This window comes from Pteropus medius, unplaced genomic scaffold, assembly GCF_902729225.1.
Source record: "Pteropus medius unplaced genomic scaffold, Ma_sr-lr_union100, whole genome shotgun sequence".
Taxonomy (NCBI): Eukaryota; Metazoa; Chordata; class Mammalia; order Chiroptera; family Pteropodidae; genus Pteropus; species Pteropus medius.
In genome coordinates this window covers 16,553,414-16,579,619 of record NW_024355205.1, presented here as the reverse complement: position 1 = coordinate 16,579,619, position 26,206 = coordinate 16,553,414, and the positions used below count along the sequence as shown (strand labels likewise).

General features: G+C 33.8%; 1 protein-coding gene across 3 annotated transcripts in view; it reads left to right on the top strand.

The window, feature by feature from the left end:
• The window catches only part of GMPS (guanine monophosphate synthase), a 58,303-nt gene that overhangs the window by 13,764 nt on the left and 18,333 nt on the right, over positions 1-26,206 (top strand). For 2 of the 3 annotated variants that reach the window (XM_039858039.1, XM_039858040.1), the window contains exons 2-7: positions 7,889-8,070; positions 10,967-11,081; positions 14,725-14,822; positions 16,661-16,764; positions 24,858-25,051; positions 25,311-25,476. In XM_039858039.1, the coding sequence (XP_039713973.1) occupies positions 7,889-8,070; positions 10,967-11,081; positions 14,725-14,822; positions 16,661-16,764; positions 24,858-25,051; positions 25,311-25,476 (859 nt within the window). Of the gene's footprint in view, positions 1-3,748; positions 3,863-7,888; positions 8,071-10,966; positions 11,082-14,724; positions 14,823-16,660; positions 16,765-24,857; positions 25,052-25,310; positions 25,477-26,206 lie in introns of those variants that run through there. The other variant, XM_039858038.1, reaches the window with a different exon arrangement.

Below are 26,206 nucleotides of genomic sequence, written 5' to 3'. Positions count from 1 at the left end.
CAGGCATACCACTCCTGGGACCATGGAGAGTTTAAAGAGCAGTTTAGGCTAAAAAGTAGGCCAAGGCCTCATAGGGTTTGAAAATTATTTTGGACTGTATTGAACTTTATTATAAGGGGAAGTTACTAGAGGGTTTTAAGCAGGGAAAGGACTTGAAACAGAATTTTTCTTTTTAAGCACACCAAGTGATTAAAGTCAGTATTACTAGTAGTAGAACAAATGAACATTTTGTCCTTATTGTTATCACGTCAGGAGGAAGCATGATAACATAACCAATGTGAAATTATTGCCGAAAAGTATTTCTAGAATCTAATCATAAGGCAACAAACAAATCCTGGTTTAGGACATTCAACAAAAAGGTAGTCTGAACTTTTAAAAAAAAGTCAACATCATGAAAGACCATAAAAAGCTAAAGTAAATAGTTCTAGATTAAAGGAGACAATGACACAACGTTGTGTATGGTTTGGTAGGATTCTGGAATTTTTTTAAAAAGCCATAAAGGACATTATATGTAATATTTTGGGAAATTTGTTTGTGGATACTATCAGTGTTAAATTTCTTGAGTGTAATAATGGTATTGTAGTTATGTAGGAGAATATTCCTGTTTGTAAGAGGTGCATGCTGAGAAGATTTTTGGAGAATGAAGTACCTACAGCTTGCTTTCTTGTAGTTTGAAGAGTGGGGGAGTATATAGAGAGAGAAAGAAGCAAATGTGGCAAAATGTTACTAATGCTGAATTTAGGTGGAGGGCGGTGTTGTTCATTTTACTATACTTTCAACTTTTTCTATAGGTTTAAAATTTTTCAAAATAAAAGAGGAGGGTAGACCAAGCATATAAAGACAAGAGCTAGGGTCTTAACTCTTGCGTTTAACTCTGTAGTGGTAGGTTCAAACTTTATTTAACATTGGGTATGAGATGGTCTCTTATGGAAAACCTTCTGTGAAGTTGACATTTCTAAAGTACCTGAGGTGGTGGATAATTTTGTGAAGAAAATATACTGATTTCTAGAGTTTATTTAGGGTGTGGTAAGTTTAGATAGGTAAATATGGTCAAACTTTCAGTAGCCTTTTGGTAATGAAAGGATTATTCTGGGTAATTGAGTACCTCAGATCACTAAAATGTCTGTGCGGAAGGTTTTTTTTAAAATCTCTTTTAATCTTAAAACTTTTAATTTCCTTTTGACAATTAAAAGCTTCTAAAGTGAAAGGCCTTTTTGAAGGGTAACTACCCAAGTTTTATATTTTTGAAATTCAATTTCCAAAATAATTTATATAGTACAGTAACACATTCTCAGACATCAGAACATTATTTCACTCACATAAGCAAACTTTCTAAAGTAATAAAGCTTCTATCTTTTTAGTACCAAAATATTAAAAATAAAATAACTTTGAAGGTAGGCTTCTAAAAATATATTTGTTTACCCACTTTCCTTCCAATTGTTTTGGGGTTTGGAAAGACCTGTATTTTAGTCTCGCTTTTGCCAGTATGTTCCCAGGCAAATAACATGATTTTTTATCTGATTCTTATTTTCATCTATAAAATAGAAATACATATTGTTAAGAATGAATAAAGCACCTGAAATAATAGGTGCAAAACTAAATGTTAGTTCCCTTCTTTTGCTTTAAGAAATCTTTCTATTGTAAAATAAAACACAGATAACTTCACACAACAAATATATAGTTGAGTGAATTGTAAGTTATATGCACTTTTTATCCAAACTATTCAAAGTTTTTTTTTTAAGTCCAACAATTTTGTTAAGATTATGTCTTAAGATTGGTTATTCTGGGTTCGTAGTCTAATTTTGATTCATATTCTTTCATATAATTTTCTTAATATCTTTTAGCTCATTTGGAAATAGGGCATTCTACTTTTGATCTGTTGAGTACGTCTTTCTGTCTTGCTCTCTTGTGGAGATGTTATTCTATTTCTTATTCCCTCTTTTTTTTACTATTTATAACTTTGTATGGGATTTAACTTCTGTACCCCTATTTCTTTTTAATGTGAATTTAATTTTCCTGAATATTTAGAAAGAATCTTGGTTCAGATAACATGACTTTATAAGCATCCCCTTCTGTTAACATGGCAGCTTGTTTTCTGAGGATTCCTGACTCTGATCCCACCCCTTCCGCCCTTCTCTTTTCCTTCTTCCTTGTCCTACTTAATTTTGATTCTGCTCCCAGCAGTTGCTTCTCATTGTGAGCCCTGTCCTGGAAGGAAGCCCTGGACTGTTAGTTTTGAAGGTTCATGAGAATTAAACTCTTATACTCCCTTTAGACTTACCTTGAGCCTTTTTCCACCTGTGCACCGTGGTGTAGGCACACCTCCTCCCAGTGCAGCTGCTGTTCTCCAGTTGGCCCTTGTACTTTCTAGCTGGTACTCATTTGTAATTTTGGAATTCACTTGTTCTCAAGTTCCTAATGAGGCCTAATGAGGTTGCTTCCTACACAGATGCTATAATACCAGGGTTTGTGACTGGTAGTTTGTTCCCACCAGCTTATATTTTGAGGTTATTAGGGGGATTACTTGTCATTTATTAAATGACATGGTAAATGTCTTGGGTTTTGGTTTTGCTGTCTGGTCATTCAGTGATATGTGTGGGGGGATTCAGGAAGATCCAAAGATGATGCTGTCTCTATCTTCACTGAATCTGCCAGATTCTTTTGCCTTATTCTTAAATAGGAGGCTGAATATGGTTTAGTTTTTCCTTAATATTGTTGTCTTGATATCTTAGAAGATATCTTTATGAATATCATTTACTTTATTTTGATGACCTCCAGTCAGTTGGATATTAACCTTAAACCTTTAGGGTTTGTCTTTACTTTTTAATAGATTTCATAACAAGAAGAGATTTTTGTGTCTTGTGATGTTAAATTTCATTTGTCTCTACTATTGATGTTACTAACAGCTAACTTCTTTTCTCATTAGGGTATTTTTTCTCATCTGTTGAAGGTTTGGAAGTCCTAGTTATCGAACTTTACAACTCTATGTGAAGTAAAAGTAAATAGATTGAAAGTTTTGAGGGAAAGGAACTTTTGATTTTATTATTAGTGACGTTTTGCTTTCTTGTTGAAGCTTTGTGCTGAATAGGCAATTTGATAGCTGAGGTAGAAGTAAAGGAAGAATTCACAGTGTTTCCTCGATGACCTCTCATATAATCTGAACACTTTTTAAAATTGCTAAGAAAACAGTAAAGAATTTTCTTTTAAAATAAATTTTGTTTAAGTAAAAATTAGTTGATTTAAAGAAATAGTTCTCACTGCACAATAGCAAAACAACTGTAAAAATGATCATTTAAGCTGAAACTGCAAAAGAATTTTAATAATCAGTGGAAAAATTATGGTTTCGTGACCTTTAAAAATTTTATTAAAACAATAACTTACAATTAATTATAAAAGTATAGAGAAATAAAATAGTAAAACTACTATTTAGTATAGGATAACTTAAAACATTAGAAACATTGAAACTTGTTTTATTTCTTTGTAAAAATGTATCACAAGTAGTTTAAACAGTGTTTCCCTTCACATCTTTTCTATGACTTGATGGCTTTCAATATTTTATTCTTTGCACTTCGAATGTCATGAAATATCTCCAGTACTTTCTCTAAAATTTGAAGTTTTTTTCTGGATTCACTTTCTCTGGGACAGCCTTTTCATTCTTTTCATCACAGTGACTTTCTTCATTGATGTTGATAAGTTCCCATTTGCTAAGTTCCTCTGCCTGCACATCTAAAGGCGCTCAAACCACAGCAGTGTCAACATTGCCATGGCCAACTATTTCTTCTGTAACTTCATTTACACTGGATTCGAATTTCACTTCCAGCGCATGACTTTTCATTTCTTTGCTGCACTTTCATCTTCATTGGTAAGTTCTCTTTTTGGATTATCCATATGTGTAGAATATCATGTGGCTTTATCACTGGGTGTCAAGGAGTCAACAGCTGCACTCTTGTCTGTTGATTGTCAATGCCCAAACACCAACAGACTTTGAAAGAAGGGACATGATTGGTCACTGATCGTGATGCTCATCTGTCTTTTATGTGATGATTTGGATTGAAGAACTGGCATTGAAGTTTGTATTTTATGTACTCACAGTTAATATATGGTAACTGAAATTTGAGCCATGTTCTTCAGGACTGGTCTTGTTAACTAAACCTTGGTATACACCATGGTAACTGAAATTCATGCATACCAGAATCATGCAAAACGAGAACTATGCCTGTAATTAAAAAGAAAGAAAGAAAGAAAGAGGCTATATTTGGATTTGGAAAATATGTGAAGGTGATCATAGGACTGAATCTGAGAAATTTACATAATAACGTAGTAGTCTTTCAAAAACACTTTATTCTTTACAAGAAAATAGTTTAAGATTAAGGGATCTTAGGTATATTCCTTAAAGGGGAATTCGTGTGTGTGTGTGTGTTTGTGTGTGTACGTGTACATTAAGACTAAAGGCAAAGGTCTGAAAGGAAAAAGTTTTAGCATTTCTTGCACTAATATATTCTGTAAACTTCTACTTCTTTCTGCGATTTGATTCTTCTCCATTGTTCAATATTTATATGATTAAAACCTTCATATTTGTAATCTGAGTAATTCTGGCCTGTGGTTGGTCCCTTTTGTTAAATCCTCCTCTGTAGTGGTTGTGATTGTTGCTATTTCATTACTCAGCAGAAGTGTTGTGAGGTCTGCATTTTTTTTTTTGCATAAATAGAAAGGGAAGAGGGCTATAAAGGGTTACATAGTGCCTAAGGGACTGAATTAAGCTCTTTTTTATGTGCAAACTTTACAACTTGGAAGGGGAAAAAACTCCAAAAATGTTTATTGAAACATTTACAATATATTGAAGAGTATAAAGAAAGAAAGTTCAGATCACCTGTAGTTCTGTCACTCAGATAAAACCTCTGTTAATATTTGGGTGTATATCAGTCCATACTTTTGTTTTCATACATGTACACAAACATTCTTTCACTTTTACACAAAATATTTAAAAATGGGACCACATTGTATATGCTTCCTCCAAGTGGATTTCTAGGGTACAGACACATTTTTAAAGCTTTTTTTTTTTTAAAAGAATATCCAAAACATTATATAGAGACTAGATTTAAATGAACACAATGTACCTCTCTCCCAGGTTTAATGATTTTAGTAAATAAGCACTCTTGTTTCATCTGTACTCTTGCATTATTACGAAGTCAGTTCCAGGTAAATATTTCAGCATACATAGTTAAAAATTTTACTTTTTTCCAAATTGCTTTTCAGAAAACTGTCATCAATGTACACTTGACAGAGATAAGATTTAAAAAGCTTTAAAAAGTTTTAATGTTGTTATTCAGTATGGTATTGGAAGTCCTACTCAGAGTAATCAGGCAAGAGAAAGAAATAAAAGACATCCAAATTGGAAATCAAGAAGTCAGATTGTCACTTTTTGCAGACATGATTCTTTATATAGAAAACCCTAAAGACTCTGCCAAAAAACTATGAGAAACAATAAACAAATACAGTAAAGTTGTAGGATACAATATCAGTGTACAAAAATCCATTGCATTCCTATATGCCAACAATGAAAAACCAGAAAAAAATGAAAAAAAAAAATTCCTTTGCATTTGCAACAAAAAAGAATAAAGTACTAGGAATAAACTTAACAAAGGATGTGAAAGACCTATACACTGAAACCTATAAGACCTTATTAAAATAAGTTGAAGAAGACACAAAGAAATGGAAAGATAGTCTGTGTTCATGGATTGCAAGAATCAACATAGTTAAAATGGCCATATTACCCAAAGCAATATACAGATTTAATGCAATTCCTGTCAAAATCCCAACGACACTTTTTAAAGAAATAGAGCAAAAAATCAGATTCGTATGGAACCACAAAAGACCCCAAATAGCCAAAGCAGTAGAAAAAAGAACAAGGCTAGAGGTATCAGACTCCCTGACTTCAAATTATACTACAAAGCAACAGTAATCACAACAGTATGGTATTGGCAGAAAAACAGACACACAGACCAATGGAACAGAATCGAGAACCCAGAAACAAACCCACTTATATATGGACAAATAATTTTTGACAATGGAGCCAAAAGCATACAATGGAGACAAGAAAAGCCTCTTCAGTAAAGGGTGCTGGGAAAATTGGAAAGCCACATGCAAAAGAATGAAACTAAACTGTTTGTCACCATACACAAAAATTAACTCAAAATGGATCAAAGACCTAAATATAAGACCTAAAACAATAAAATGCATAGACGAAAACATGGGTTATAACCTCATGGACCGTGGTCTTAGAATTTTATGAATTTGACCTCAAAAGCAAGGGAAGTAAAGACAAAAAAGTAAAGGCAAACTAAAAAGCTTTGCACAGCAGAAGAAACCATCAACAAAGCAAAGAGGCAATCTACTGAATGGGAGAAGATTGTTATTTGCAAAGAATACCTCCGATTGCAGGCTAATATCCAAAATACATAAAGAACTCATACAACTCAACAGCAACAAAAAATCCATTTAAAAAATGAATAGAGGACCTGAACAGACACTTCTCTCAAGAAGACATACAAACAGCCAACAGACACATGGAAAGATGTTCAACTTCACTAGCTATTAGCGAAATGGAAATCAGAACCACAATGAGAGACCACCTCATACCTGTTAGAATGGCTATCATCAACAAGTGTCAGAAAGGTCGTGGGGAAAAGGGAACTCTCATATATTGCTGGTGGGAATGTAAATTGGTACAGTCACTATGGAAAACAGTATGGAAGTTCCTCAAAAAAAAATTAAGAATAGAATTACCATGTAATCCAGCAATCACTCTCTGGGTATCTACCTCCCCCCAAATTTAAAAATGTTTATTTTTAAAAACATATACCCGTATGTTAATTACAGCATTATTTACAGTGGTCAAAACACAGAGACAACTGAAATGTCCTTCGATAGATGATTGGATAGAGAGACGATGTGGTACGTGTATACAATGGAATATTACTTAGCCACGAGAAAAGATGAAATACTGCCATTTGTGACAACATGGATGGATCTTAAGAATATGCTAAGCGAAATAATTTGGACGGAAAAAGTTGAGAACCATATGATTTCACTCATGTGGTATACAAAACTGAAAGCAACAAACAAAAACTCATAGACACAGACAACAGTTTAGTGGTTACCAGAGGGAAAGGAGGTGGGGAGGTAGAAAAGAATGAAGAGGGTCAAACATATGGTGACGGAAGGAGATTTGACTTTGGGTGGTGAACACTCAGTGCAATATACAGATGATGTATTATAGAATTGTACACTTGAAACCTATATAATTTTATTAACCAATGTCACCCCAATAAATTGAATAAAAATAAAATTTTAGTGTTATGAGTTACATTCTATATATATCATTTTACTCAGTTAATACAAAGAATTCTAATAAAGTAAATTTGGAAATGCTTATACTCCGGCAGCAAACTTTACAGTTTCTCATCAATCTATCCCTCATAGGAATGCCGTGAATATTAGATAAGGTGACTGTATAATTTATGATCTAAATGGGATGCTTTTTAGATTTGAAGGAGGCACTATTAGTAATAACGCCAGTATAACAGGCATAAACCAGGACTATTTTGGTGCAACTGGGTTGGTGCTTACCATATTATTAGATAATGCACATAAGATGCATTATACGTAAAGTGACTGTATCACATAGTCAAATGGTAGCTTTTATTAAAGTTTATGTATGCCGGTATACGAATATGTATAAAATCTTCACTTTAAAAGAAGCATTTTTAATTGGCAACTAAGACAGTCCTAACAGTTTTTGTTTCTGTGTGTTTTGGCTGGCAGTGACTGTTGCTTTTCAAAGTAGCTCGAATTTTCCTAATTAGGATATTTGTATTAATATTCGCAGGTGGAGAATGCTGGAGGAGACCTGAAGGATGGCTGCCACCGCTACGAAGGAGCCGTTGTCATTCTGGATGCTGGCGCGCAGTACGGGAAAGTCATAGACCGGAGAGTGCGGGAGCTGTTCGTGCAGTCTGAAATCTTCCCCTTGGAAACACCAGCATTTGCTATAAAAGAGCAAGGATTCCGGTAGACTTTTCACTTACGTTTTTCTGAGGAGACTGAGCTTAGATTGTGGGCTATTTTATTATCATTTTGCTTGGGCAGTGCATTTTTTATGAATATAAGACATGGAATGGTTTTACAAGAAATTTCCCATAGTTCCGATTTTTAAAAATTTAAAGGAAGAATTAGTTTTTCAGTTAAAAATATTACCTTAATTTTAATGGCACAGTTATAAAAACTTATAATTTGAATATGTTATGTCGTATAGGATTTCTGGGTCAGACTAAAACATAGCTATTATGGTCATTCATTCATTCACTGATCCCAGAACATTTGATCAAAGAACTATGTAGTGACTGGAATTCCTAAATGAGAACTCTGTGTATGGCAAGTCTCCCTTGCTTCCTATCCTAAGAAACTAATTCGAAAATAAGATTTTGTAAGCCCAATATAAGGGCTGATTCCACAGCTTGTACTCTTAGAATAGTCAAAACGATAACCAACTTGTATACAGTTTCTTCTTTTAACAACTATTTCTAGTTAGTACTATACCTTTTCTCATGGAATTACTGTTCTTTGTTATTCAGAAGTAAGCAACTGCAGTTTATATCTTTAATTGGCTCTTAAATGTTAATGCTATGTTTCTTCCAAAGTATCATGTTTTTTTAAACATTTGTTTAATGGAAAAAAAATAACTTTTAAAGACTATAACATGTATACATTATCCTGTGATTGTGAAATAGAGTGAATGGGAAGTCAGATAAGCAAATTTAACTCTGTTCTAGTCCTAGGATACAGATTAAAACAGCTATCTTTTTTAAACTAGAATTTTAGAGGAAGATGGGAGTCTTGAGTTCATCAAGTCACCTGTCTCCACACGCCAGCGAGAACCAGTTTTAGGGGAATCAAAAAACTTTGTGAGAAATCTGAATGGCTCTCTGTCAAATCCAAGCTTCTTCATTTCCCCCACCCAAAACAAACCACAAATCTCCAGCAAACTAATCCAGATAATTATTTTAAAATAGGTGGACAAATACTTGGCAATAGAGGTCTAATTGTTTTTTGTTTTTTTTTTAATCACCTGATCATAAACAGTTCCTAGGCCCTACTTGTGCCTAGAACTTTTCTGTGTAGGAGAATAGGAACTATAGCATTGTGGCTTTTATTACTATAGTCCTCTCTGTTGAGATGTCTATTTGAACACCCTTTTTCTAGAATAAATGTTAGTTTTATGACAGAAGAGACATCTTAACCTACCTGTTTTTAGAACCTTGATCTTCCTGATAACAAAAAATTTCTGTCTGGAATGGCTTATGGCTTATTGACCTTGTAATTGCAAGTTACTTTAAAAATAATAGCAGGGTAGAAATAGAAGACTCAGAACGAGTGATTAACTTTTCTCAAGACTTATTAAGATAAGAATTTTCATAATTGGTTTAAGTACTGCTTGAGTTTTATCCTTGACTAAGACTGTTGCCTTTTCCGGTATTAAGAATCTTAGAGCCTTGAGTTGCTTATCAGGTTAATGAAGGATGCTGGGCAGTCCCATGATGGTTATTAGCCTTTATAAAACTATATACAGCATACTGAAATTCTAGAGGTCATGATTATTAAATATGTTTTATAGAATTTTAGTTTCTGCAGTTTTAGGGAGCTAGGTTACATAGCTACCCTTAGGGCTAACCCCACAACCCTTTAAAATTGTTATCTTAAAAGATGTTAGCATTTATCATATAAAAAAGCCTTAGCTTGCTGAGTAATTTTTATGAATTTGATCTTTGTTATATTATTGTTCTGGATGTATTATAGCTTTAGCATTTTAGTTTGTATGTTTTTACGTGGCAGGCAGCCACTAATTATAAAGTGAGTTGTAATCTAATTTTGTAAGTAGATTTTGGTTGGATCTTGGGATGCATTTTCCTTTAGAAATATATGTAAATCAGGATTCCTACAAACTCATGCTTAAAATGAGCCTGAGGGTACCTTAAATTGAGTAAAGGGCATAAGCATGCCTGCATTATATAAGTAGAACATAAGTCCTGTAATGGTGCATGTCTCTGTGATTCCAGTTATTTGTAGCCATGCTCTGAGAGTGATGGCTCAGTGTTGCCAGATTTTTTCCCCCTTCATTTCCTAAAGAAAATCCAGGAATTTGAATTTTTACGTAAAATTCATAATAGTATTAAGATGTTCTAAGTTTTTTTGAGTGAATGCAGAGGGCCAAATTAGATATATCAGTGGCCAGGTGAGGAACATAGGTCTCAGTTTGCAGTTTCCTTTATACTAATAGTTTGACTTCCAAGTTAAGCCATAGAATGCTCTGTAAATTGTAACGTAACTAAGTTATAATATTGACATGGGTTCTGGGAGCAGGGCATATGGGGCACAATTGATGTTAGCTCCCTTTCCTGAGTCTCAGGTAAAACTGTAGAGGGTGTTGGGCAGGTTTTAAACAGGCAAAGTTAGGTAATTTTTCACCTTCCGCTATTCTTTGTTGTAGAGTATTTTACCCTGAGTCATTCAAGGCCCTTCATAATACCTTCAGTTGTCCTTTTGTGACCTGCTTTTACTCCTTGACTCCCTGAAGGACCTATATTTTTTCCTTCTCCCTTTAGAATTCTCTTTACTTCCTCTCTTGATGAGGAAAAGAAAACAAATTCATTGCTAACCTTCATAGATAAAAGCATTGGTATTTATATATTTAGAAGTTTGTGCTTATTAACAGATAAATGAATTGATAGACTTCCACACAGTGTAATAAAGTAGAATAATTAAGCTGTGTGGGAGAATATTAATTAGCTGCGATAGAATCTGGATATTCTGTAATATACTGAAAACATAAAATCTTGGAATCTGTAGACTTTGTATAAAAATTAGAAATGAGAGGTTCTTCAGTGACTGTTCTTCCTTAAATCCACAGTGCTATTATCATATCTGGAGGACCTAATTCTGTGTATGCAGAAGATGCTCCCTGGTTTGATCCAGCAATATTCACTATTGGCAAGCCTGTTCTTGGAATTTGCTATGGCATGCAGGTACATCAGTTAATTTGACTTAAGAATTGACTTAATTTTGTTCTGTTTGGGACTCCTATCTTACTGGTATTTAGAGTATTTAAGATATTTAGTTGTTTGAGATAATTTATACACATTATAACTGTTTATGAGTTGCTACACTAAGTATAGCAGAACTAATATGAGTGGGAATCTATTTCCAGAAAAGTAATATATTACTGCATACAACACAACACTGTCCATTAAAAAACCAAACAACTCAAACATTCAAATATACATAAAAGCAGCAGAAATAGTACACAGAGCTTCTGTATACTTTTGCTTAATTTCCCAATTGTCAACATTTTTAAGCATTTGAAGGTAAGACATGTCTTTTTACTTTTTGTATTTCCTAAGTACTAGGACCCTTTCCTACATAACCACAGTACAGCTATTAAAATCACAAAGTTAACATTGATTCAGTGTTAGCATCTAATCCATAGGTTCTATTCATGATTCATTGTCTCATTAACATCCTTTGCAAGTCCCGGATCCAGTCCAGGACTATGTGTTCTATTTAGTTGTCTTGACTTTCTAGGCTCCTTTAGTTTGGACCCATTCCCCAGTCTTTCCTTCTCTTTCATGACCTAGACAGTTTTTTGTTTTTTTTTTAAGTACATTCCAGTTACTTTTTAGAATATTCTTCAATTTTGGTTTGTTTTATGTTTCCTCATTATAACATCCAGGTCATATATTTTTGGCAGGATTACCACAAAAGTGATGCTCTGGTCTTCTCAGCATCTCATTAGAAGACACATGATATTGATTTGTGCCATGACAAATGATGTTAATTTTGATCATGTGGTTATGATGGTGTCTGCAGGTGTCTCCACTGTAATACTAATTAATAATTATTTGTACTTTGGAGTTGTATCAAAAACAAGAATAAATAGGTACTAGTTGTGGTCTTGAGCTAAGCTATTCTTCTGTGAGTTAAATGTTTAGAAACTCATTTTGGCTGTTCTAATACCTTTTTTGCTTACTTTATTTTTAAGTAGCATAGGTTTACCAGAGAAGTAGAATGTGATTATTGAATAAGATGATAGAAAGATAACACTGAGCTAGTTACATGCTGAATTCTCACTTATCAAATAATGATTTATTTAGTAAGATCTGTTTACTAAGGAGGTGGGAATTCAAATAAATACATTTAAGAAACATTGTCCTTGGTGATTATAAGCAAAATGACTTTCTAGTTGAGATAATTTTTGACAGTGTACCTTATTTAACCAGATCATCTGAAAATTGAGTTAACTGAGAAAGTATTCCTTGAGTAATATAATATTATTAATTGACATTTTATAGTATTTTGCCTTTTCTGATGTCAGAAGCAATGTAATTCTTTTTTTTAACTCAGAATTTTCTGCTATGATAAGAATAACCAAATAAATATAGTGACTGTGGATTTACTTGTTTGTCAATTGTCTTGACCTCTTTTCCCTGTGCCCCCTGTTTGGCCTAGCACATACAAAAGTGGAAGGGATGACAGTCACAATACAAGTGGAATTAATATAATTGTGAGATCTTAATTGATCAAAATGGGATTGGTGTTAATTAAAATGTCAGCTTATTAATTTCCTCGTTATATTCTGGTCCTCTCTATTTGATTATTGAAAATTAGCTGTTAATTTTTAATTTCTTACATTAAATTACATTACAGTCTTAATAATAAAGATTTTGTATTTTTTTTCTCCCAATGACTGAGTTGTATAAGTCTTTGGATTGAAGATAATTTAAATTTTTGTAAGTGGGCAAAACGGAGTCATTTAAAAATAACAATCTGGTTGAAACTGCTGTGCTTTAATATGAATATTGCACAGAGGGAAGCTGTAAAAAGTAGAAAGTGAACAGACCAGTGTATTTTCTTCTAGCTGACTCTGGAGCTCTCAGTGAAGGGAAGACATATAAATCAATGTTCACATAAGAATGCAAGTATTTTTATTTTTATTTTTGATATAAAAGCAGGATATTAAAAATCACTGGTCTATAAAACACTTTTAGCAAGACTTCATTTTTTGCTAATTGTTTGTTATAGTTACCACTTTGATTTAGAGGAAATACTGATCACTAAAAATTACGTGAAGTACAAAGTACAGAATTTACAACAATGGATATTTTCTTTAGGCAGACAAGGATTTTTAGAGTAAAAGGCTCTTTTTCTCCCATTAATGTTCTCTGAAAAGCCAAATGGTAATTATGAATTTGACTTGGGTAATAACTTATTTTTAGATTTTCCCACTTAGTATTCTAATGAATATATTTTCTTAGAGCCTGCATCTTGATTGAGTTGAATGTTGGAAATTGGCTCACTTTTTAAATGTACCTTGGCCTCAGAATATATTTACATAATTTATTGATCTCCTTGCCACAGTAGTCAATATTAATTATATAGTGCAACTTATAATTAAGTTAAATGGTTTTTAGTATATTGAGAGGCATTATAACATTCTGTAAAGAAGAGTCTCACAAGATTTTTTTTTAAGCACCCACTTATAGTTAAATAGGTCTGGAAAATGCTTCCTTAATTTAAGTGATCTTGGCTGACTGTTTCTCCATTATGTCCTCTATGTAATTGTAAGGCCAAATTTTTCTGTCATTCAATATGTATCTTATGGTAGCCAGAGCCAGGCCTGCTCATGTTAAATGTGCGAAAAATTTTGCCTTTATGCCATCCTAGCTTTCATAGTAGGATAATGGAATTGGCTGATGATGGTCTTTTAGGCAGAAATTGTCTTTTTCCATAAAATATTGATCTAGATGATACCATCTAGCTAATAGGCTGTTTGTAAAGGACTGCCACTTCTTAGTGACTATTATTTGGGTAATTTTAGAACCTAAGGTCTCTAGTGTGTACCTTTGCCCTCCATGGCATCCTGAAATTTTAGTAATTTCAACCTCTTATGTACTGTATTTACCCATTAACTAGACGCTCTTGTCACAGCCTTTCTAATTATTTCCTTTTAATTCTTCCTATTAATTAATTAGGAAGAAAGACGGAAAAATAATTCTTTAGAAGAAAAAATTATTTGCTTTTTTCTCCTTTTATCTCTATTACTGATTTAACTCCCACTTCCTTTATATTTTTCTTCACATTCTTCTTTCTTCCCACCAGAGGTAACACTTTTCCTGAATTTTGTTATTTCCCTCTTTAAGCCAAAATAGAATATTAAAACAAAAATTCAGTAAGACGCAAATCGTTTTATTATCAGAAAGTTATCCCCTCCTCCCACAAACACACACTTAGCTGATTGTTCAATTCCTTGCACTTTCAACCTTAAGTAATGTAGTCTGGAACCAAAAATAAGCGTGAAAGCTGCCTCAACAGGTAAGATAGCTTTAAACTTTACTGCAAGCCATTGGCTTTAAAAAAGCCTTTAATTAAGACTTTATGGACTTTTAAATTGTGTAGCGTTCCAACAGCATTGGTTATCTTGATCACTCAGCTGTCGTCTAAATAAGAACTGCAGATTAGGGGAGGCAGAGGTACACGAGGTTTATTGACTGTATAGAAGCAAATTTTATTCATATCTCGAAAACAAGGAATATAAATTATTAAATTAGCATAACAGAATGGATAATTTTCTTTTGATTTATGTTTACATCAATTTATTTTCTCTTTGAACAGATGATGAATAAAGTATTTGGAGGTACTGTGCACAAAAAAAGTGTTAGAGAAGATGGAGTCTTCAGTATTAGTGTGGATAACACATGCTCGTTATTCAGGTATTACAGATATTTTTAGATGAATAAGAATGGTGGTAGAGTAACTAGTTTAAAGTTGGGATTATATGCTTCAAAATTGGAGATTCCAAACTCTTTAAGACAAAGTTAAGGCCACTGGCCAAAGATGTAATTGTCATAGTATTTTATTTGTCTTCCAATTGAGTGTGTCAAGACAGCAGAGTTTGGTGGTGATGGTAAGTGAGCATAAGAAAAGCACTTGTAACATAATTTAAAAGCACCTCTGCAGTCTTGGACACCTACTTGGGATTGCATATTATAATGCCAACATTTGCAATTTTCCCTTTTCACTTTTTGGTGGAATGTGCTTCTAAACATGAATGTGCCAGATATAGTGAATGGATACCGTTTTAAACTGCCCTGCATCTGCCAAATGCATTCGTATACTTTTCCCTCACCACATTCTTGCTGGGTATTTAGTAAGGTACCATTTATTGGACTCATTACTTAATATGTGTTGTGTTTACTTTCTTGTCACTTTTCTACATTGAGAATACCTGGAATTGCTATCTTTTTTATTATGGTGAATGTATTAATTGATTTTATTGCTGCATGTTAGTAGGTTAGGTGCTATAGCTTTAATCTATGTAAAAGTTGGTGAATGAGCTGTTCACTGGCTTCCTAGAATTATTTATCTTCTGCTTTACTAAAAAAATCACTGAGTTTTCATTCAGTTTTCTGAAACACCAGAAAACTTATATTTTAGTCACATGCTTCCCTTTTGGGGTTTTTCTGTGTTTTGGGGAAAGCCCATTTTGATGGACTATTGATTACTTACTTGCTTCTTTATGACCTAAATTTTTATTTTAAAACCACATTTCCCTCTAATTGCATTACATCTGTAAATTGTAGGCTGATGTCTGTTAACGAGCACATGTAGTTTTTATTATCCTTTTTTTACCTGTGCTAATTATTTTTAATTATAGGTTTATTTTATTAACATAAATCCTTAAAGATTCCATTGATTCGTACCTAAATTAATTCTTAATGAATAGTTTTCTCCAAATTGGACAGATCAGAATTTTTTTTAATTGAGTAAATTTGATGTGTAATATTGTATAAGTTTATGGTATACAACATATTACTTTGAAATATTTAAATACTGTAATATGAATACTGATATAATGATATCACATTACATAGAGCATAATGTTATTGTCTATATTCACTATACTGTACATTAGATCCTGTGGCTTATTTACTACTCCTTATAAGTTTATACCTTTAAACACCATTACTCTTACCCATCCTGCCCCCAATGCCCCAGTCCCTTGGAACCACTATTTCACTCTGTTTTATAGGTTTAACTGTTTTAGATTCTGCATATAAGTGGTATAATACAGTACTTGTCTTTCTCTGACTTATTTCACTTAGCATAATGTGCTCAAGGTTCATCCATGTTGTTGCAAATGAGAGGATATCTTCCTTTCTCATGGCCAAATAATATTCCATATTGTATATGTACCATATATTTTTTATCCATTCATTTGTTGATGGGCATTCGGGTTGTTTCCGTATCTTGGCTATTTTGAGTACTGCTGTAATAAACATGTACTGATGTGCGTATATCGATCTTTAATGTTCTCACCACACACAAAACGGTTAACTATGTGAAATGATGGATGTGTTAATTAACCTTATTGTGATATGTACGTATACACACACACACATACAATCACATCATCGTGTTGTATAGCTTAAACTTACACAATGTTATGTCAGTTATTTCTCAAAGCTGAATAAAGTAAAGCAGAAGAACCTCTTAATCATGTCTGTAATTAAGGTATTTGTGTGCTGTGTTTTACTTTTTGTATGTTTAGGAGCCTTCAGAAAGAAGAAATTGTTTTGCTTACCCATGGAGATAGTGTAGACAAAGTAGCTGATGGATTCAAGGTTGTGGCGCGTTCTGGGAACATCGTGGCAGGTGAAATTCAGATTTCATTTTTAAAAATTTATCTAAAGAGTCTAAGAATATGTTTCTGTATGAGGTACTATTTTTGATTTTTCTTAATTTTTTTTAAAGATATAAATGTCATAGGATTAACCATTAATTTGTGAAGGGAATTTAATATTAGAAGGATTATCTAGAAGTCATGTACTAGTTAGCTCTGAAGTATTTTAAAAAACATTTATCCTAACATAAGTTTTTCAGACATAAAACATAGCAGCTATACTTTTACAGCTCAGGAAAAATTTGAGAATTGTCCATCTTTCTAACATGCTATATTCATAATTGCCTTTTTAAGTGCCTTTCTTAGGTGTATGTAGTCATGTATCTTGGGTGTCTGTAAAATACTAGACTAAGCACTCAGGACATTTCTTTGAACCAGGGTAGGCAAATTATGACCTCTGGATCAAATCTAGCCAGTAGCCTATTTTTGTATGTCCAGGAACTAAGAATGATTTTTACATTAAAGAGTTATAACAAAAGAGGGAGACTGTGTTTCACAGAGCCTAAAAGTTTTACTGTCTAGCTCTCTGTAGAAAGTTTGCCATCCTGTGCTCTAAAATCATTTTTGTTCTCTCCTTTTTGGAGGAAGAAGAATTAATTTTCTTCCAGTTTGTAAACATCTGCTTACGTGAATAACTGTAATGTAAATAATCACCAGTGGTCCTAGAAATCAGTAGACGAAAAAAGTGGGTTTATCAATGAAATTCTTTTTGTTTGAAATGCCATATTTAAATAACAAGTTGAGAAAAAGATTTGTCATGAGTAAACTGAATTGAGTAATCTGTCAGTTACTTCACAGACTTATATATTAGCATGAGAATGATCAAGAATGGTTTTCATATTGAAATATTCTGACTTCATATGGAAGATTAACAGTGGTGGATGGCTTATGTATTTTTATTCATTCAGCAAATATTTGAGTACCTACTATGTGTTAGGCACAGTTTTAGGTGCCAAGGATACAAAATGAACAAAATCTTTATATAACATTTTGGTTAGAGGAAGGGATGGGACAGACAGTATACAAACAAATACACAATATATCAGGTGTCAGTGTTTATTAAGTGCATTGAAAAAATAGGGGAAGAGAGGAGTGTTGTAGAGTATGTGTAATTAGGGTTGTTAATGTTTTATATCAGATATTCAGGAGAGTAGTTCCTTAAGATGACATTAGACATTAAGGAAGTAAGTGCTGACTCTTCTGGATATTTGGGGGAGAAGGAAAGAGCAGTACAAAGTTTCTGAGATGCGATCATGGTTGAACAGCAAGGAGACTACGTGGTCGGAGTGGAGTAAACATAGAGGAGAGTGGTAGAAGTTGAGGCCAGAGAGATTGTTGGGTACCAGAACACAGTACCTTTGAGGCCATTACAAAAACATCTTTACTCATAGTGAGGTGGAATTTTGAATAAAGGAGAAATGTGATCTAATGTGAGGATTAATCTGGCTACAGTGAGGAGAAAAAAGACCGGGTCAAATGTAGAAGTAGCGAGGAACCTGTGGTGATAATCAGGAAAGAGTGGTGTAAGGAACAGTGTGGCAGAGATGGAAGGGGTCAGGAGTCATTGGATTCTCATAGAGATCTTGTACATATTTTGTTAGATTTATACCTAAGTATTTCATTTTTTTTTTCGGGGTGCTAATGTTAATTGTGTTTTAAATATCAATTTCCACTTGTTCGTTGATGGTAGATAGGAATGCAATGAACTTTTGGTGTTAACCTGTATTCCATTACCCTACCTAATCACTTATTCTAGGAGTTTTTTTTATTGATTTCTTTCAGGTTTTTTTATATAGATAATCACGTCCCCTGTGAACAAATACAGTTTTATTTGTCTTTCCCAATTTGTATGCTGTTTATTTCCTTGTCTTTTTGCATTAGCTAGGACTTTTAGTACGATGTCGAAAAGCAGTGGTGATAAGGAACATCCTTGCCTTGTTCCTGACCTTAGTAGGGACGTTTTAAGTTTCTCACTGTTAAGTATGATGTTAGCTGAAGGTTTTTAGAAGATAGTTTTTAAACAAGTTGAAGAAGTTCCCCTCTGGTCTTAGTTTAGTGAATTTTTATCATGAATAGGTGTTGGATTTTTTCAGATACTTTTTCTGCATATATTGATAGGATTGTGTAATTTCTTTTATAAATCTAGGCCTATTCAGAGTATCTATTTCTTCTTGTCAGAGTTTTGGTAAAAATTGTGTCTTTCAAAGAATTGGTCCGTATTATCTAGGTTATAAAATTTGTGGACAGAGCTGTTCACAGTATTCCTTTATTATAACTTTAATGTCCATGGAATCTGTAATGATATTCCTTCTTTCATTTCTAAAATTAGTAATTTGTGTCTTTTTTTTTTTTCATTTAGCCTGACCAGAGGCTTATTAATTTTATTGATCTTTCCAAAGAACGGGGTTTTGGTTTTGTTGATTTTCTTTCCTCCACTGATTGCCTGTTTTTGACTTCATTGATTTCTGCTTTAATTTTTATTATTTCTTTTGCTTACTTTGGATTTAATTTGCCCCACTTTTTCTCATTTCCTGAAGTGGAAGCCTAGATGATTGATTTTAAATCTTCTGTTCTAATATATACATTAAGTTATAAGTTTCCCTCCAAGCACTGTTTTTGCTATTTTTTGGTGTTTTCAGAACAATTTCCAGTGTACGTGGGAGTATATGTGTGGGGGGAGGGGGCTTGTTTCCTACACCAGCAAGCAATTCTTGTACACTAGTGAGGTGTCTGAGAATTCAACTAAATTCTAACACTATTTATCTAAACATAGCATAGGTTCTATAGATTGAGGGCTCAGTCCCACAAGATTATTACCATTTACAAGCCTAGGTTGATGGATTGGCTGAGGATTGGAGGTTCCAATGACCCCCCCTCCTTGAACTTCAGATGCCATTTGTAATTCCAGGTTGTTACTTGTACTTCTGACCAACTGGCTATAAATTAGAGGTTCCCACAACTTTGGTTCGATAATTTTCTAGAACAACTCACAGAACTTAAAGAAGCATTTTACTTACTAGATCACCAATTTATTATAAAAGGTTATAACCTAGGAAGAGCCAGATGGAAGAGATGTGTAATGCAAGGTGTGGGGAAAGTACACAGAGCTTTCATGCCCTCTCCAGACACTGTTCCCTAGATCTCCACATGTTCACCAACTTGGAAGCTTTCTGAACCCCATGCTTTTTGGTTTTCATGGAGGCTTCATTACATAGGCATGATTGGTTAAATCATTGTCCACTGGGGATTAATTCAACCTCCATCCTCCTCACCCCTCCCTGGAGGTCAAGGGGCTGGGGCTGAAAGTTTCAAGTTTCAACCCAATAACATGGTTGGCTCACATCCTTAGGTGCATTTCAGAAGTCAGTTTAACATAAGAGACACCTTTAAGCTCTCGTCACTTAGGAAATTCCAAGGGTGTTGGGAGCTGTGAGCCAGGTACTATGGACGAAAACCAAATTATTTCCTATAAATCATAATATTGCACATTTAAGTTCTACTCTCTTAGCAAATTTCAGTTAGCCAGTAAAGTGTTGTTAACTCTAGTTACCATGTTATACATTAGCTTCTTAGACTTTATTCGTCTTAGAACTGAAAGTTTGTACCCTTTTACCAACCCTTTTTTAGCCCTCAGCCTCCAGCCCCTGGCAGTCACTTTCTGCTTTCTGTTTCTGAGTTTGGCTTTTTATTTTTTATTTTTATTTTTTTTTTTTTAAGATTCCACATAGAAGCAATACTATGCAGTATTTATTTGTCTTTGGTTTATTTCACTTAGCATAATGTCCTCCAAGTTCATCTGTATTGCTGCAAATGACAGGATTTTCTTTTATTAAAGGCTGCATAATCCAGTGTGTGTGTCACATTTTCTTTATCCATTCATCTATCAGTAGACACTTAAGTTTGTTTCCATGTCTTTGCTATTGTGATTAATGCTGCAGTGAACATACAGATCTCTTTGAGATAATGATTTCATTTCTTTTGGATATATACCCAGAGGTAGGATTGCCGGAGTATAGCGTAGTTCTATTTTTAATTTTTTTGTGGAACCTCCATACTATTTGTCTTTTCAGTTTTGGAAGACTTTTCTTTTTCTTGCCTGATTGCTGTGGCTAGGACTTCCAGTACTATTGAATAAAAGTGGCCAGAGTAGGCATCCTTGTCTTCTTTATGATCTTAGAAAAGCTTTGAGCTTTTCACCATTGATCATGTTGTTAACTGTGATTTCGAGTGGTGGATTTTGTCTGATGCTTTTTCTGCATCTATTGAGAAGATCATATGATTTTTATCCTTTATTTTATTAATGTGGTGTATCCCATTGATTGATTTGCATATATTGACCCATCCTTGCATCCCTGAAATAAATCACACCTGATGATGGTGTATGATCCTTTTAATGTATTGTTGAATTCAGATTATTAATATTTCATTGAGTATTTTTGTATCTGTGTTTATCAGGGATATTGGCCTATGATTTTCTTTTCTTGCAGTATCCTTGTCTGGCTTTGGTATCAGGGTAGTGACCTTATGGAGTGAGTTTGTAAGTGTTCCCTTATCTTCTGTTTTTTTTGGAAGAGTTGGATAAGAGTTGATAGTCTTCTTTAAATGTTTGGTAGAATTCACCAATGAAGCCATATGGTTTTTTGCGGGGGTGTGGCGGGGGCGGGGATAGGTTTAATGGGAGGTTTTGATTACCAGTTCAATCTCCTTACTAATAATTGGTCTTTTCAAAATTTCTATTCTTGATTCATTCAGTACTGGTAAGTACTGGTAGGTTATATGTTTCTAGAAATTTATCTATTCTAGGTTATCTAATTTGTTGGTATAATTGTTTATAGTAGTCTCTTAGGATCCTTTGTATTTCTTTGATATCTGTTGTTATGTCTCCTTTTTCATTTTAAATTTTACTTTATTCTTTTTTCTTGGTCTTTTCAAAAGACTAGCTCTTAGTTTAATTGACCTTTTCTATTATATTTTTAGGCTCTCTTCTATTCGTTTTTTTTCTGATCTTTGTAATTTCCATTCTCCTAGTAACTTTAGGCTTCGTTTGTTCTTTTTCTAGTTCCTTGAGGTATAAAGTTAGGTTATTTATTTGAGAGCTTTAATTTTTCTCAATATAAGTGTTAATTGCTATAAACTTCCCTCTTAGCGTTCATTTGCTTTTGCTGCATCTCATAGTTTTAGTGGTGGTTTTTCATTTTTATTTTTCTCAAGATTTTAAAAATTTCTCTTTTGATTTCTTTGACTCATTGGTTTTTCAGGAGCATGTTGTTTAATCTACATGTATCTGTGAATTTTCTAGTTTTCTTGTAATTGATTTCTAGTTTATTGTTGTGGTTGGAAAAGATGCTTAATATATTAGTCTTCTTAAAGTTAATATGACTTGTTTTGTGGCTTACATATGGTTATCCTGGAGAATGTTTTCATGTGCACTTGAGAAGAATGTATTTCTATCAACATTTCACTCCACTCTCTTCTGCTTCCATGGTTTGTGAGGAGAAGTTGGATATAATTCTTATCTTTGCTCTATATATAAGGTGTTATTTTCCTCTGGCTTCTTTCAAGATTTTTCCTTCATCTTTGCTTTTCTGTAGTTTGAAAATGATAAGGCTAGCTGTGGGGTGGTTTTTTGTTTGTTTTGGTATTTGTCCTGCTCAGTATTTTCTGAGCTTCCTGGGGCTGTGGCATGGTGTCTGACATTAATTTGGAGAAGTTGTTGTTTATTGTTGCTTTAAATATTATTTCTGTTCTTTCATCTCTTTCTTCTGGAATTCCCATTATATGTATCTTACATCTTTTTTACTTATCCCACAGTTCTTGGGTATTCTGTTCTGTTTTTTTTTCCCTCTCTTTTTGGCCATTTTTTGGCCATTTCTATTGAGATATTCTATAGCTCAGAGATTATTTTCTCATCCATGTCCATTCTGCTAATAAGCCCATCAAGGGCATTCTTCATTCTATTACAGAGTTTTGATCTTAACATTTCTTTTTGGTCCCTTGTTAGAATTTCTATTGCTGTTTACATTTCCCATTTGTTCTTGCATTCTATACTTTATCCATTAGAGTTGTTAGCTTCTTAATCATAGCTTTTTAAAATTCTGAATCCGATAATTTCAACATCCCTGTGATATCTGAGTCTAATTCTATTGCTTGCTCTATCTCTTCAAATTCTGTTTTGCCTTGTAGTATGTCTTGTAATTTTTTTCTTAGTAGCCAGACATGATATACTAGGTAAAAGGAATTGCTGAAAATAGGCCTTAATATGTGATGGTAACATGCTGGGGGTGAGGGGTAGTATTCTATAATCTTATGAGTAGGTCTCAGTCTCTTAGGGAGCCTATTCACCTGGACTGAGGACTAAAGAAGTCCTTATTTTTTTCCCCTTGTTCGATGGGACAGGATGACTAGAATGGGCTGGAGTTGGGTATATCCTTTCTCCCCGGTCACTTAGGCTCCTTTAAAACCCTAGCAGGTTAGGCTGATTACATAGTTTCTCCTATGAGTAAACCTTGGAAGAAGGTCTATTTAAGAAGAACACTATGATCTATGTATTTCACATTGGTTCCTTTTCTCGTCTCCCTGCTGGAAACATGAAGGGATTTTTCTCTAATATTCACTGTGAGAACTTGATCGAGCTCCTGGACATAAAATTCACAAAATGTGGGGGTCCCCCAGTGACTCAGTCCTTTTGGAGTTTTTATCTCTCAAATTTGTCCATATCGAGACTTCAGTAATTCATCGTTTACAGTTCAGGTTTCTCCACTTTGGCAATGGTTCCTGTGGAGGTTTCCGCTCTGGTAAGTCGTGATTCTCTGTATTTTCCTGTCAGTCTCTCCAAGGGCAATAGTCAGCTTTTTACTTCTTGTTAGGACAGAGGGATGTCTTCTAGCTTTTTATATGCCAGACTGGAAACCGGAAGTTAGATTGGATTCTGATGTATTTTGAAGGGAGAGATAAAGGATTTGCTGTTGTGTATTGCACGTGAAGTGGGGAAGAGAGAGTAGAACTGAGTCTTGACTCTCAAGTTTTTCAGCCTGAGCAACCAGAAACATGGAGTTTCTATTTACCTGATGAGAAAGAATGCAGAAATTTGCATTTGCATACCAAATTCAAGATGCCTTAATAAAGGTATGAATAGATAGTAGTATATATGAGTCTGGACTGAAGAGGAGAAAACTAGGCTGAAGGCACAAATTTGGGAGCGTACCAACAAGGGTAGTATTTAAGGTTATGAGAGTTTGAGATCTCTCAACGTATAGAGAAAGACATTTAAGGGCTAAGTACTGGACAGCTTTCATTTTCTGTGTGTAGAGATGGATAAGATGAGGAGGAACCAACGAAGATTCAGAAGGAGCAGACAGTGAAATAAGTGAACCAAGAGAGGGTATGTCCTAGAAGCCAAGTAAAGTAAATGTGAGATTCCCTGGTATAATAGAACAAGTTTGAGTTTAGAAGCCTTCCAGGCCTGTTTTAACTACTTGACTGTGAGTCCAGGCAAATTTCTTGATAGCTCAGAACCATAAACAAGGGTAATACATGCACTTGTAAAACATCTAGCTTAACATCTGCTGCTTAATAGATAATCAGTAATTGTCAGAAACACTTTTAGTCAAGTCAGTGAAGTTATATTTGTGGTTAATAGTATTCAAGAAAGAAATACTTAGAATATTTTGACTGGTCTAATATATGAGGTTGTTATGTAGAAAATTGGTAGCTGCGTATTGCATATGAAAGCCATGTCTATCCAAGAACCCAAATTGAGTTATCATTTTATTAAACAGACAAGACATATGAAGTAATCTGGATGGAGAAGTGAAGGTACTGTGAAATAAACTCTGTAGAACTTATTTCACTGTGATATAATTCATTAATTGCTACATAAGGGAAGACCTTCATAGAGCAAGATCACGGCAGTAGTTTTTATTTTTATTTTTGCTGTTGCTAAAAATCCAACTAATTTGTATCAGTGTTCACATTTATAGAGGAAAAAATTGTGAGGAATTATTGTAGGTACTAATTGAGTCTTTTCAACATGAAAGTTTAATTTGTGATTATTTTCTTTATAAAGGTATAGCAAATGAATCTAAAAAATTATATGGAGCACAGTTCCACCCTGAAGTTGGCCTTACAGAAAATGGGAAAGTAATACTGAAGAACTTCCTCTATGATATAGCTGGGTGCAGTGGAACCTTTACGGTGCAGAACAGAGAACTTGAGTGCATTCGAGAAATCAAAGAGAGAGTAGGCACATCAAAAGTTTTGGTAAGCAATTTACATCTGAAAGTCTACAAATTTATGTCAATAATGTTAGAACTCAGAGCTGGCTTCCTCATCATAGCCCTTCAATGCTGAATGGGTGATCATATGCTTTGTGAGTTGTACTGTTACAGAGTGCTTTTTTTTTAGTTACCATACATTTCTTTGATACAGTGCTTTTAGGTTAACAGTTTAAGCTGATAGTTTTTATTTTCTTTTTGCTTATTGTACTCAATTTGATTTTTCTTTTCATTTCATCCTGTAGGTTTTACTCAGTGGTGGGGTGGACTCGACGGTTTGTACAGCTTTGCTGAATCGTGCTTTAAACCAAGATCAGGTCATTGCTGTGCACATTGATAATGGCTTTATGAGAAAACGAGAAAGCCAGTCTGTAGAAGAGGCCCTCAAAAAGCTTGGAATTCAGGTCAAAGGTATTGATGAATCCCAGAAAAGTTAATTTGCATGTCAGGACTTATTTAGTCAAATCTAGCCTTATGGTTTAAGTGAGCACATTTCCTTAACCAAGTACAGTTTTCCCAATAAGTTCACGGTTGAAAATATTTTTTATTTTTATATTATAATTACTTCTAGTTCAGGAGGGGTCCCAGTATAAATTTTAAAACTATTGATTACTTTTAATGTTATATATATATAGATCAATAACTTATTATTTTCCAGCTACCGTTCTGTTCTCTTCTATTCATTCTCTTTTTAAGTTACCTTTACCTACCTGTAATATTACTTATGCATGAGAATATCCAAGCCTTCCTGTAACAGGTACAGATGTAGAGATTATTTTACAAACAGGTCTATACAGAGAAGAAAGAGTCTATAGCACTTTTTTTTTAGGACCACTAGCGCTTAACTACATTTACATTTGCGGAGCTCTTACACTTTTTAATAACTAGATATAATCAGTATGTATAGTGAAATCAAGTCAGTAGTTTAATGCTGCAAACCATATATATTATTGAATTAATTGAAATCGATGCCAAAAGGTTGAATGTAAAATGAAGACTTGTAGTTAAACATGAAGTGCAGATGAGTCTATTTTTTTCTCCTTTTGAAACGTCACTAAAGTAATAGTACAGGCATAAAACAAGTGTAATGCCACAAGGACAAAGAATAGAGGAGGTGATAGCAGTCTAATAGTTTCAGCAA